General features: G+C 46.3%; 1 protein-coding gene across 2 annotated transcripts in view; it reads left to right on the top strand.

Moving 5' to 3' along the window:
* plxna1b (plexin A1b) overlaps window positions 1-15051 on the top strand; it is a 257554-nt gene that overhangs the window by 42290 nt on the left and 200213 nt on the right. For both annotated transcript variants that reach the window (XM_080424880.1, XM_080424879.1), the window contains exon 2: window positions 5407-6847. In XM_080424880.1, coding sequence (XP_080281006.1) covers window positions 5666-6847 — 1182 coding nt within the window. In that variant the 5' untranslated portion in view covers window positions 5407-5665. The remainder of the gene's footprint in view (window positions 1-5406; window positions 6848-15051) is intronic.

Genomic DNA, 15051 nt, shown 5'->3' with positions numbered 1-15051 from the left:
TGACCCACATGTTGTGAAGCAGTGGAGTATTGCCTGAGCGCCATTCCTCTTCTTCCCCTTGCGTCTCCTTTCCTCTCTTCCTTTCTGTCTCTCTCTCTCTTTCTTTCTTTCTTTCTCTCTCTCTCCCTCCTCCAGCAGCGAGTGCTATAATTGATATGCCACCTGCAATAAATCAGCACTGCACCACAGCTGAACCAGAGCCATTATCAGAATGGACAGGTTTAGCTGCTTTGGAGAAGAGAGGGGGCGAGAGAGATTTTCTATCTACAGGAATCTCTCTCTCGTGCGCGCTCTCTCTCTCGCTTTCTCTCGCTTTCTCTCGCTTTCTCCCTGTCTGTCTGTTTGTCTTTCTATTTCTTTCTCTCAGAGGCACAGACCCACTGGTGGTAACTCACCGTCGACCCGGCCAGCTGTACACAGTAAAATCCTCAATGTTGATCTAACCATTGAGAGTTTTGGATCCAATTTTACACTCTCCAGACTTATTAACTACTTTGTAGGAATCAGGGACAGCCCCCCCCCACCACTGTGACTGTGAAAATTGTCAAAAAAAAATATCTCAAACATTTTCGTAAACAATATGTCATTGGAGGACTGCCCTCATCTCTCTCCCTTCTTCCAAAACCTCCATGGTTGAGTCTACTTCTCCCCCCCCCCCCCCCCCAACAACACACACACATTCACCCCACCCTAATATCACTGCTGGCCATCATCCCCCCAAAGCCACGGACACACTGCAGACTGAAAATAAAAATGACTGACATGTTTTTTGTTGATGGTGGCAGATATGGCCTGCAACCTTGTTCTAGCGCTTCTCCTTACGGCTGCATTTCGGCTCGGGAGGAAATTGAAGCTGAGGAGGCACAGTGAGGGGGAAGAGGAAAACCTGTAAGAAGCTGAGCGATTGACAATATCCTCTTCTGTCAATCAACCCTCCCCCCTCCCTTCTACCTCCTCCCCCGAGGGGAGACCCCTCTCTTCCTATAGGACCCGTAGGGCGAGGGGCTGCGGTGGCGTCCACTTACGAAAGGAATTAGCCGCTCGGAGTCGTTTTTTTCCCTGCTCTCTCATTTCAACTGGTATGTTGCAGTATAGTGGGTTCAGGTGATGTCGCCATGTCTTTTTCGGTCGTGCGGTCGTTGGACACAGTGTTGTGTGCATGCATGGCGATGCCGTCGTCTCATTACCGGGGCAGATAACAAACAACTGGAGAGAGAGAGCCATGCATGGAATTTGTTGTGCGGTTCACTGTCCGTTACGTCAAGCCTTGCACGGCCACAAATGAAGAGGAATTACCGCAGAGAAGACCTTTCACACATGCTCTCTCTCCTCTCTCTGGTTCCCTTACACACACACACACACACACACACACACACACACACACACTCTCTTATTCTCTCGCCCTCTCTTGAAAAACGACAAAGGAAAATGAGTCGGCCGTCCTCCCTGAGTGACGCCACACTTTGAATTGACATTTGCTCTCCTTGCACTCGCGCGACTGTGCCGTTGAGCAGGACATTCGTTAATTTACATTTTTAATAGGCTAGCTCGTCACTTTATTGCAGCTGCTTATGTTGAAGTGGAGGCTGCCGTCCACGTTTCATCCTCCTGCACAGGCTGCAGAGAGAGAGAGAGAGAAAGAGAGAGAGAGCGGGGAGCCAGGGAAGACGAGCAGAGGGAAGGAGGGTTATATCTGATAACTGCAGCTCAGTCCTTCAGTCTGCAGTTACTGAGCCTCGCTGTCTCCGGCTCCGCTCCGTAAGGGCTTGCCACCCACCCACCCGCCTCTTGCCCGGCTCATACCTGCCTGCCTCGTTCTCCTCCCCCTCTGATGTTCATTCGCTCTTTTTTTCATAGAGCCGGTCTGTCTGATGTGATATATCGACATTTGACGACATCGGTATCAGCAATTATGCAACCGATGTGTCACGATTTCTCGACATTCGGACTCTACTTTTTTTCTTCTGCCCATCTCTCTCGCCTCCTTATCTGTGATTGTCACCGGTCCTGACTCTTGTCTCTTTTCTTTCACTCAACCTCCCCTTCCTCTCGCTCTCTCTTGCCGTTCCCCTTACACCCCCTCTCTCTCTCCACTCTACATATCCTAAGTTGACACATTTATGTCGTCGCCGGTCATTCAAGTGGCATGTGATGACTTATAGATGATGTCAAACAGGCACTAGGCATCCAAACTGTAGGGCCGGTGCAGTACAGAAAAAAAATGAAAAATGAATGGAGCACACTGCAATGCTCCTAAAACACAGTTCTTTATTTATGTTTTGACGTTCGTGCTTCTGCAGTATGAAGTCTTTATTCGGCAGAAGGCATGAAGGATAAATAAAGAACTGTATTTTAGGAGCTATTCATTCAGTGCAGTCTGTGGACTCTATTTTTCATTTCTGGCAATTGGACAACACCGCTTCTCTGTGATCTGCCTGGCTTTGCCAAACCTGTGTTATGATGGCATACTGTGGGAGTGCTAGTCTGGTTAAAATGATGTGGTGGCATGGGATCTAAAGATCAGTCCTGCACACTGCTTCTTGCTCCAAATAATAATGTTTCTATTATTTCACCAACGTTTGTCTTCTAACCTTCATCAGAGTGACGGTACAGACAGTCTTTAAATCTGGCTAAAATGGACATGCATTTCTTTCTTTTTGTCCACGTTTATACCTCGGAAAGCCTTGCATGCACGCACATGCTTGCACACAACCCTGAAGCATAGCTGTATGCACACAAAAACGTCAGACCCATACAGATATTGACAGAAGGACACAAGCAGGAGTGCACACACACACACACACACACACACACACACACACACACACACACACACACACACACACACACACACACACACACACACACACACACACGCACCTCGATTCTTGCTAAAGTGACCACACTCCCTGGCCTGTATCCTTGGGGACTGATTGACAGATAGGTGGTCTGCCTCTCCATCACTCACCAGCAGAGGTGGAGGAGGAAGGACCAAGATAAGGCGGGGGGGGGGGAAAGAAATGACACATACCTCATCTCCCCTTCCTCCCCCTGTTCTCCCTTTGATTTCCTTCTATCTGTCACCCCCCACCACCACACACACACACACACACACACACACACACACACACACACACACACACACACACTGCTCTCACCCCTCGTCTCTCCATTGGGTCTGTCTTTGTCATCTCTCCTCGGATGGGTTCAGTCATAAACTAGTCTTTGTGCAGACACTCTGATATAGTCAAGGTGAAACAGAGGGATGCACACGGCCCCTTGGAGAGTTGTGAGAACCCATTTTGCATAATCAGCATTTACAGGAGAACTAATGTCCTGATATCGCCCTAACATGATTGGACTGTCAAGAAGCGGCGAGGCACACGCCCAGCAAAGCCCCAACACACACACACACACACACACACACACACAGACACACAGACACACACACACACACACACACACACACACACACACACACACACACACACACACACACACACACACACACACACACACACACACACACACACACACACACACACACACACACACACCATTGTGTTGGAGGGTACCCAAAGGAAAGAGAACCAACCCTATATTCCTCTCCTACAATCCTGGCATCCCACCATTCATAACATCCATTCTCCCTTTCAATTACCCCCCCCCCCCCCCCCCTCCCCCGCCCATCTCCTGCATGCACGTTGTCGAGGGATACCGTGTGTGTGTGTGTGTGTGTGTGTGTGTGTGTGTGTGTGTGTGTGTGTGTGTGTGTGTGTGTGTGTGTGTGTGTGTGTGTGTGTGTGTGTGTGTGTGTGTGTGTGTGTGTGTGTTGCATTCGAGCACATCCTCCACAGTTCCAGGAATTATCTGGTGTATTTACATGCGGCGTTATGTTGCTTAATGTGTAGCTAAATCCACCCCCTCACCACCCCCTCCCATTCTGGGACCAGCTGAATGGCGGGGCTCGCCTCTGCAATTAGAGAGACCGCTAAGGTTGGACGAGGATGCAGACAATTAGTTGCATGGTGGTGGTTGTCAAGTCTGTAATGGGAGGGGTGGGGGAAGGTATAGAGAAGGAGGGGTTTTGCAAGAAAGCAAAGGGACACTTCAGAACAGCGATGATGATACCAGCAACAACACACAGCCTCCAGGGGATTGAGCTGTATGAAGCAGCAACGTCTCAGACAACAATTCTCCCTTTTCCCTCTGGGCGCGTGGGGCTTTTGTACATCCTGATAGGGAGCAGCAGCTCTTCAGTTGTTATTGTGATTGTAGCTCCCTGAAGGGGGGGTAGCCAACTCGTTCTGGCCATCGGAGAGTTGCTGAGCTGTGAGCCATCGAGAGCCATGTCTGGAGTCTGGAACCCTATTGGCAGAAAAGCAAAGGTCTAATTAGAATAAGGGGATACTGGGAAGTTTGTTGATACCGCTCTAACCGCGACGGGAAAGCCTTGGAGTGGTCCCGGCTATAAATTGCAGGCTGTCAATATAACAGTGCCCGCTGGCACTTCTTCAAACGCAGCCGCTCTCTCCAAAGCCCTTGTGGTAATGCTGGAAGTTATGAAATATTAAAGAGTTCAATGTTGTGGGTCTATAACTCATTCCAGCATGACTCACATTATGTGTACAGAGCCTCTCATAATCAGCCTCTGCCTCCCATGCTATCTCCCTTCATAATTAAATGCCGACACGCATTTGCCCTTCAGGTTTGATGTGATATCATTTATTTATCGCTGGGGTGAATGTCAACGCAACTTTTTTTTTTTCCCCCTCTTCTAATTTTGGCTGCAGAGAGCCTTTTAGGCCTCTCTGCCTGCCTGATGCATAATCAATAGGAAATGTTCCTTGGTAACTCATGATCAGTGGTGGAAAGTAACTAAGTACATTTACTTAAGTACTGTACTTAAGTACAATTTTGAGGTATTTGTACTTTACTTGAGTATTTCCAATTTTCAGTACTTTTACTTCTACTCCACTACATCTCAGAGGCAAATATTGTACTTTTTACTCCACTACAATTATTTGAAAACTTTAGTTACTAGTTACTATTCAGATATAAACTATGATATAATGAAACATACATTAACCACTTTAACCCTATTTTATACCTAGGCTATTTGAAAATAGCAGATCTACAAGCTCACAACGCATCGCATCGCGACGCGTTGTGAGCTTGTAGATCGGCTATTTTCAAATATTTAGTACTTTTACTTTTGGTACTCGAAGTACATTTTGATGCCAATACTTTTGTACTTTTACTCAAGTAAATTTTGAATTCTAGACTTTTACTTGTAACAGAGTATTTTTATATTGCAGTATTGGTACTTTTACTTAAGTAAAGAATTTGAGTACTTTTTCCACCACTGCTCATGATGTGTTTTTTTTTCTTCTTTTTGCCTTGCAGGGCTCCCAACCCCGTGCCTCTACGGATGATGCTGTAGTTGACAGCTCGCAACGCAGAGAAAAGGACAGTGGATCAATAGCAGCTTGCCTCTCCTTTCTTCACCTCCCTCTCTCCCGCCATCCAACCTGGTTCCGGGGAAATATAGCAGAAAAAGAAAGACGAGCCTGACTCGGGACTTTGGTGCCGGAGCCTCTTCTCCTCCACCTCCTCCTCCTCCTCCCCCACCCCCTGCAACCTTGCCTCCAGCCAGCCCCCAGATATGTGTCCCCTAGCTCGGCCGGGGGCCTCCCCTGGCTCGGGGTGCCTGCTCCTCAGTCTGGGACTGCTGCTCCTCACAGACCTCTCCCCCTCGGGAGGTCAGGTCCGGGCCTTCAAACGATTCGCCCCCGCCGACTGGGGGCTGACTCACCTGGCCATCCACAACAAAACCGGGGAGGTCTACGTGGGCTCCGTCAACTGGATCTTCAAGCTGTCCAGCAACCTGACCAAGCTGCGGAGCCACATGACCGGCCCCGTGGTGGACAACGAGAAGTGCTACCCGCCGCCCAGTGTCCAGTCCTGCCCGCACGACCTGTCCCAGACGCCCAACGTCAACAAGCTCCTCCTCATCGACTACACCCAGAACCGCCTCATCGCCTGCGGCAGCACCTCCCAGGGCATCTGCCAGTTCCTCCGCCTGGACGACCTCTTCAAGCTGGGAGAGCCCCACCACCGCAAGGAGCACTACCTGTCCAGCGTGGCCGAGTCGGGGACCATGTCCGGCGTCATCATCAGCCCCCCCTACGGCGCCACCAGCAAGCTCTTCATCGGCACGCCCATCGACGGCAAGTCGGAATACTTCCCCACCCTCTCCAGCCGCAAGCTGATGGAGAACGAGGAGAACGCCGACATGTTCAGCTTCGTCTACCAGGACGAGTTCGTCTCCTCGCAGCTCAAGATCCCTTCGGACACCTTGTCCAAGTTCCCTGCGTTTGACATCTACTATGTCTACAGCTTCAGCAGCGAGCAGTTCGTCTACTACCTGACCATGCAGCTGGACACCCAACTCACGTCCCCCGACGCCAGCGGAGAGCAGTTCTTCACCTCCAAGATCGTCCGCCTGTGCGTGGATGACCCCAAGTTCTACTCCTACGTCGAGTTCCCCATCGGCTGCACTAAGGACGGCGTGGAGTATCGGCTGGTCCAGGACGCCTACCTGACCCGACCTGGCAAACAGCTGGCCAAATCCCTGGGGGTCTCGGAGAACGAAGACATCCTCTTCACCGTGTTCTCCCAAGGCCAGAAGAACCGGTCGAAGCCGCCTAAAGAGTCAGCCTTGTGCCTGTTCACCTTGAGAAAGATCAAGGAGAAGATCAAGGAGAGGATCCAGTCATGCTACAAGGGAGACGGGAAGCTGTCCTTACCGTGGCTGCTGAACAAAGAGCTGGCCTGCATCAACTCGGTAAGTCAGGCCGTCTCTCATGGACGTCTCTAGTCCCGTTTTGTTGTCTTTACAAACTCTTCCCAAGTTGTTTTACGCACATTTTGTAAAACCAAGTCGCTGATTTGATCATATAAGAATAGAATAGAATAGACTTTATTTAGCCATTTGCACAAGTGCATAGGAAATTAGTAGGTAGGTCAGCATTTAAAAGAAGACAGAAAGTACAGACAAGACAGAAAACATACAGTACATCCTACAATCCTACATATATCCTACCATATTCTTCAAAGTCTGGTCAGATGATGTGGATGAGAGAAGTTCATAGGAAAACACAAGGTGATGTCTCAGTTATAGCAGCATAGTAGAAGTAGCCTGGTTCCAGACGAATCTGCCTTTGCAAAATTGCATCGCACTTTAGCCCTCGGCAGATTAGGTCTGGCCCCCCTCAATAGAGATTTCATTTCTCTCCCTCCGAAGTCGTGAGGGACCAATCAAGGCCCAGTATCCAAATGTGGGCGGGCTTATCACCTTATTTGGAGCAATGACGTACAAGGAAGCACTGCTCTGATTCGTTCGTACAAGGAAGCACTGCTCTGATTGGTTTAGGTCTAACCTAGCCTGGGGAATCATTCCTTTTCGGGTATATGATCCGGTCGGGAGCGGAAGTTAAAAAAATAAAAAGTGGCCGGATGGGCAGAACCGGAAACACGTCTCACCTCAAAATAGGTCCGTCCTAATAAAATCCTTGATGCGGCATAGTTTAGCTTATTTTTTAAATGTAAATGTGCGTGCACTATCCGGAGACTATTTAGCGTCTGTATTATCCCACGGGGAAATTCTATTCCATTTAAATAGGGATTGGGGAACCAAAACAAAGCAGCACCGCAAAACCGGATGGGCACAATCCGGAAACAGGATTGTTTTTTCCTTTTTTTTCCCAGTAGGCGTGGCCTAGACCGGATCATATGGGTCTTTAGTAACAGAGACCAGGCTTTCCTCCGAGGTGGAAAGACTGGTGATGCGAGGGTTAGGTCTAACCAATAGAGTCCGTTTGGATCTTTTTGTAACCGCCCCTTGGAAAAAAAATCTATCGTTGATAGGGACCAGACTAATATCCACGCAGTGTGTCGTGTGATATTGTCTGGCCACGCGAGGCTATAGAAGAAGAGTGATGCATCGGGAACACATTAACTCTCTCAGTGCCAGACCCCGAGTTATCCCGAGTTTTAGGGTTATACCCTCAGTGCCAGAACGAGAAATCCCGAGTTTTTTAAAAAAAATAAAAAAAGTTTTTTTTTTTTGTTGAAAAAAGTGTTCAGAACCCAAGATATCATTATCTGAAGATTTGCAGCTCCATCCACTCTTTGTTTAACCTATAACTGAAAAAGGCTGTATCTCGCTTCCTAAGCACTTTTTTTTTACTTTGAAAAAAAAAAAAGAAAAAAGTTGGCATAGTCCGCAATAAAAAAAATTCATTGGCACTGAGAGAGTTAAGTCTCAAACAAGCGTCCAAGTTAACATGTTCTAATTTATTGAAAGACTTAGACAAGCAGTCACATTGATTCATTGACAGAATTTGTGTTGGGCAGCCCACGGAGGGGGTCTCGTATGGGCGTAGCCAGTGGTGGAAAAAGTACTCAAATTCTTTACTTAAGTAAAAGTACCAATACTGCAATATAAAAATACTCTGTTACAAGTAAAAGTCCAGAATAAAAAATGTACTCGAGTAAAAGTACAAAAGTATTGGCATCAAAATGTACTTCAAGTACCAAAAGTAAAAGTACTAAATATTTGAAAATAGCCGATCTACAAGCTCACAACGCGTCGCGGTGCGACGCGTTGTGAGCTTGTAGATCTGCTATTTTCAAATAGCCTAGGTATAAAACAGGGCTAAAGTGCTTAATGTATGTTTTATAATATCATAATTTATATCTGAAAAGTAACTAGTAACTAAAGTTTTCAAATAATTGTAGTGGAGTAAAAGTACAATATTTGCCTCTGAGATGTAGTGGAGTAGAAGTAAAAGTACTGAAAATTGGAAATACTCAAGTAAAGTACAAATACCTCAAAATTGTACTTAAGTACAGTACTTAAGTAAATGTACTTAGTTACTTTCCACCACTGATCAGGTGAGATAAGCGTAGACATCGGCAGGGCCCCTTTGCCACATCCTGGATGTGCTGTGGTTCACAGAGACCCAAATTGAGCAACGTCGTCAGGTTTTCACCACGGGTGCAAAATGGCCTCCCGCACGGGGCGCTATAGCCTCCCCGATTTACAGGCAGGCTGGTAGATGTATTCTGTAGATAACTCTCACCTCTGCAAACATTGCAAACATTTCTAGACTAGCTGTGTAACCACGAAACGTTAGGCTGACAAGAGGACAGGAAATAAGGTTAAGAGGCGCCGCACCTCGGCACTTCCATCCAGGACAGGTTGCACCCCTAACATAAAGAAAGCCAAAACGTATTCATTATGTCAGTGATGTGAAACTGCCTACGAGGAGTTAGGTAGAGAAAAGTTAGGTAAAGGAAAGGGCAGCACGCAGACATTGTATAATAATCACAACAGTGCGTCATAGTCAAAGTCTAAAAAATAATAGTGCAATTAGTGCACGCACACACACACACACACACACAAACCTATTGATGTCCAAGGAGTTTATCTTGAAACCGTACACTTCCTATACTCTTCCTTCTTGTGATTTGGGCCCTTATCCCCCCGACCCCTATCCATCCATCTATCTCACTTTCTCCCTGGAACCTCCCTGTGGTTAGTGTTCACTCAGACCAGGGACATCATTAGCCCAAGTCCCTGGGATTTGTGAAATGTCACTCAAGCGCGCACGCACGTACGCGTGCACACACACACACACGCACACGCACGCACACACACACACGCGCGCACACGCACACGCACACACACACACACACACGCGATGTTGTCCGGATTGAACCCAGTACATTCTCCTCAGGCTTTCAGGTTTATTAGAAAGACCTATTTAAAGTTATAACATAAGATGGCCTTTATTCTTCCCTGAGGGGCAGCAGCAATTCTGGTTACAGAGAAGGCAGGAACAAGGGCAGTCAAGTAACAGTAACAGTAAAATAAAAGGGTAAAATAGCATACAGTCAAATAATCCAGTCATAGAAGAAATGTATGTTACAATGCCTCCATTACGAGTATAAAAATAAAATCATAAATATATATATAGTGAAAATAGTGACTCTTTTTGAACGCCACCATTTTACAACAAAGTATAATACAAGGTTATTAATCAGACTAATCGATTTAGTCTATTAAAAAAACGTTTTTGTGGCAATTAATTGATATACAAAATGAAAAAAAGATAATTCTATTTGATTATTTGGTTATAAGTGGGTTATTGGTTCTAAATATCAGTTTCGATACATTTTAGGTTAATAGCCCAGCCATATGATAAACTATGGTGACTATGGAACAGAATGTCCAGTTGCTGGTAATGTATATATTATATGGTAATGTCTGGTACTGGTAAAGTACAAACAATGCAGTGCATGCATAAACATAAGCCTGATTTATTCTTAGTTGTACAATGATGTCCCATGCCAACCCGGGACCATCACACGATAGAGTGTAAGTATGATGGAACAACCTGGAGAGTGGGTTGGAGTCACTTAGCACCTGCATTCTGTGGTGACATTTAAACCATAAACGTCAGTGTGAGCAATCTCAATGGCTCTGTGCACGCGCACACACACACACACACACACACACACACACACACACACACACACACACACACACACACACACACACACACACACACACACACACACACACACACAGAGGGACTGATTATGGACTGTGCAAGCAGCACATATGCCCCAGGACTCCTGGACTCAGCATCCCACACGGGTCTGTGTGTGTATGTATGCTTACAGAGGCTTTTACAAACTACGTTGTTTGTTTCCACAGCTCCCATATAAACTGTCATCGGCTGATGATGTAATTGCCTCAGGGCTGAGCTGATTGGTTGACCCCGTGATCCCACAGTGACCTAGGGGTCGGCCTGAGGTTAATGTCGGTTGCCACGTTGCCCCTTCACACTGACCTGGAGTCAGCGCCCCCTGTACGCCAACCCTAACCCCAGTCAATGGTCAGAGACGCCTCTAAATCTGACCTCAGATAAGAGCCTCATAAGCCTTTTATTTTATACTGAGAACTAGACCTATCCTAATTAACACACACAAACACATATAAGCTTAACCACTTCAACCCCAGCCATTATATTCTGAGGGGAACATTAGCCAAAGCAGATCTACAAGTTGTGTGCTCGTAGATAAGCCTAAAGAAGCTGTTGAATTGATATGTCTCAACAGATAAAACGTAATTAGACTAGATAATCTAGACTGGAGCACTGGTTCCCAAGATCCCGTAAGGATACGTGTCTAAAATGGAACGAAATTTAATTAAATTTCATTTCATTTAGGGGTCCACCTAAATGAACACTGAGGATTTTACAGTGTAGATTGGGGTCCCAAAGATAAAAAACAATAATTTAAAAAACGGTATCAAAGGGACGGTTGTCCGCGGCCTAATGCATATCAAACTGGGGGTCCTTGAAACTCAAAAGTCTCAAACACTGGACTAGAGAGTGTTGTCTTATATGGAGTCGATTGGTGCATAGTTTCATAGTTAATCAGAATACTCTGTATGTGTCAGCTATGAGTTTGATTGAGCTGCAAAGTGGGGAAGCGTCTTTGACGTGGGTGTTGAATAACTGGAGGTTGACAGAGTGGCTGAGATGGCAAGACGTGGGGGGGTGGGGGGCATGATGACCTGGACAGCTGCTAGACACAGTCTAACATGATGGATGGAGCCAAAGACTCTGTCAGCCCTGCAAGCGAGCGTGTGTGTGTGTGTGTGTGTGTGTGTGTGTGTGTGTGTGTCTGTCAGTCATAAATTGTTTATGCGTGCAGAGATGGTAGCTGTATAAATAAAAACTTTTGCATGTTACGAGCAACTCCAGGATGAAGCTATTTGCTCAAAGCACACACACACACACACACACACACACACACACACACACACACACACACACACACACACACACACCATTCATTACCTCAGCGGTTATAGTGTGTGTGTGTGTGTTTCTGTCCCTGAGCTTTATTAGTGAACCTCTGACCTTCTACCCGGGTTGAGAGTGGATCAATAAAGACTATTTCCAGAGAGAGAGACAGAGGTAGCCGTGTTGAGCAGAGTGGCTGAAGTGGGATAGAGAGGGAGAGGTGAAACCAAGGTGTTGAGAAAGCATGGTGGTGATGGGGGGGGGATGGGGGGTGAGGGAGAGCATGCACCAGAGACGGAATGAAAGAGAATCAACGGTGACAGGGAGGAGGTATAGAACACGGGTTTATTTGTCACTCACTCACAGGTACAAGCAACGACATGTTAATGTGGCATGTTCTGCAAGACAACCTCAATACAATATACACTGGATAATAATAGAGCTAATACTGGACTGTAATGGAATACAAAAAATCACACCCTGTGTGAAGTGGGCGGTGTCTTGCTAGCTAATCACAATACTGAATGGAGTCGATCAATCATGTACAAAGGATAAATACATTTATTGAAACACTCTTTATGATGGACAAAACCATAACTTGAAAAAAACAAAATTTGGTTTTTTTCAAGTTATGGTTGCTTATATAGGGCTATGCACATGTGTCATGTGACACTGGCCAATCACAGTCCTGAATAGGCTGTGATTGGCCAATCACAGCGCAGGATAATTCTACTAATTTCCTGGGCCCAGATCACAGCGCAGGAGTTAGTACATTTTTCCAAATCTCACTTATAGGGGCGGTTTCACCGCCCAAAAATAACAAGAGAAATAAGAGAATGAGAGGAGTGTTAAAAAAGAGAGCAGGTGTCCAGAGGAGGTAAGGTGCGGAGAAAATGGAACAGAGAGAGAAAGTGAAAGAGTGAAGAGAGGGACAATGAAAGAAAGAGAGGCAGAGAGAGAGAGAGAGTCGTGAGTGAAGCAAGATAAGAGGAAGAGAAAAGGAAGGAGAGAGACAGAAAGACAGATGGCAGTGAGCAGAGTGAGGTAGAAGACTGATGGAGAAAGCCAGGCTGGACTGGAAAAACGGCACGCAATGAAGGGAAAAAGGGAAAAAAGCAGGGGATGAAATGACTGCGTGCGAGAGAAGAAGAGAGGAAAGATGACTAAGATAAAGAGGGAAATGGAGCGAGTGAAGAGCTAGTGAAAATAGAGATGAAGGACAGAAGGCATAATGGACGAAGAGAGAGTGAGCGCTAAGTAGAGAGAGAGAGAACGTGGATGAGTGTGTGTGTGAGAGAGAGAGAGTGATATCCCCAGATTTTGTTTTCGCCATGTCTTGCCAAGAACAGCAGGAGAAAGAGTGGATGAAAGAAAAGGCATGAGACGGAGGAGAGGAGAGGTTGATGGAGCGGCAGGCTCCGGCACAAATAATATCAGTGTCGGTCACCTGTGCACCCCACAACTTGCCTCTCTGTCATGTCAGCACTGGGCCTGCCTGGCTGGCCGTGTGTAGGAGGGATGGGACGATAATCCTTATTATCGTGATAAAAAAAACGCTCACAATCGTATCGCAGAGATTTAAATTTATCGTAAAATTGTCTTACGTCATACACTGGGATCAATTCACCTTTGAATCTGCATATCCGGCCGGTACCACTTAAATTAAATTGGTAAAACACACCTGTAAAGAACGTTCTTGATACAGACCTTTTTTCACTCTCTAAACCTCTTTGGCAAAAATAGCCGATCTACAAGCTCACAATGCGTTGCAAGCTTGTAGATCTGCAATTTTTTGGCAAATGTTCCACCCCCAGACTATAGATGCTGGGGTTCCAGTGGTTAACAAAAGTGGCATTTTAAGAGTTTTAAGCATATTTTGATTATCGCGATAATATCGTAAATCGCAATTATTTTGGTCACAATAATCGTGACATGAAACTCTCATATCGTCCCGTGTGTGTGTGTGTGTGTGTGTGTGTGTGTGTGTGTGTCGGTGGTTCATAGCTTATCAAAGTGCTATTTCCATTTTGTGTGAGTCTGGGAGTGAAATAATAGCCATCAGTACTAGAGTGCTCCTGTTGACCCTTCATGCGTGTGCGATGGATGGTATGTTTGTGCACGTCGTAGCATATAGCAGCGTCTGAATGCCTCTCATCAACCTCCCACACATCAGCCCACAGTCCCAGAGGCCGCTGCAGTGTCGCTATCTGCCATGGCTGGCGTGCACGTCAGACCCAGCTAGACGCCAAGACCAGTCACAGTGTCACACTCCCCTGCCTTCTCCCATTCACCAGATGGGCTGCGGGGTGGATGAACCTTTTTTGGACTGCTGAATTGGATCTCATTGTCAATGGCCAGGGCATCAATCAGTGGCAGAATTCTCTGTAATCAATCATCGAGGGAATTTTGGTTTTTATTCAGCCTCAGTATTCAAGTGTTAATTTCACTGACAATGTCAATACGCAAGTATTTGGCGTTTTTTTTGTTCTGAGCTCCGTAGGCCAGCTGTTGTTTCACTGCTAAGAAATGCAGTGTCAGAGGTCACTGTTCAATCTGAGATGGAGGTTAAGTTTAAATGTGTGGATATTTCAGTGCTTGGACACACACTCATATCTGGGTTACTGTGTGTGTGTGTGTGTGTGTGTGTGTGTGTGGCTGTGTGGCTGTGTGTGGCTGTGTGCACTAATCTCTTGGGTCGGAGCAGAGAGCAGTTGAGATTAGCATGGTTATCAGTTAAATACTGCAGCATCTGTAGCTATCTGTCCACTGGGGGACTGACCACTAGGCTTGCAGATGCTAACACAGTCAATCACTTTACCTCCTACCTGATAAGAATGTGCTCTGTAGGCCTCACCCTCTGTAAATTAGATGGAATGGAATTAGATGATTGGTAACATTCTGTTATTCATATCAGGGTGGGACACCTGATTTGTTATCCCCGCCAGACCGAGATGAAATCTTCACCCTTGTCTGTGTGTTTGTCTGTGTCCGTCCGTCTGTGCGTAAAACTTTGCAACCCACGATTTACACGGCCCTGACTAGGCGACCAAGCCTGGCTGAGATATGCGCTCAGAGCGGTGCACTTTTCTAGTTTGAACCAAATTCTTTAAACCCTAGCGGTGTAAATCTCTCACCTCACAATGATTTGATGTAATAATGATTAATCCAT

This window comes from Gymnoscopelus braueri (genome assembly GCF_963280865.1).
Source record: "Gymnoscopelus braueri genome assembly, chromosome: 3".
Lineage (NCBI taxonomy): Eukaryota > Metazoa > Chordata > Actinopteri > Myctophiformes > Myctophidae > Gymnoscopelus > Gymnoscopelus braueri.
Note: the sequence above shows the minus strand (reverse complement) of the source record. Positions and strands in the feature narration are given on the sequence as shown.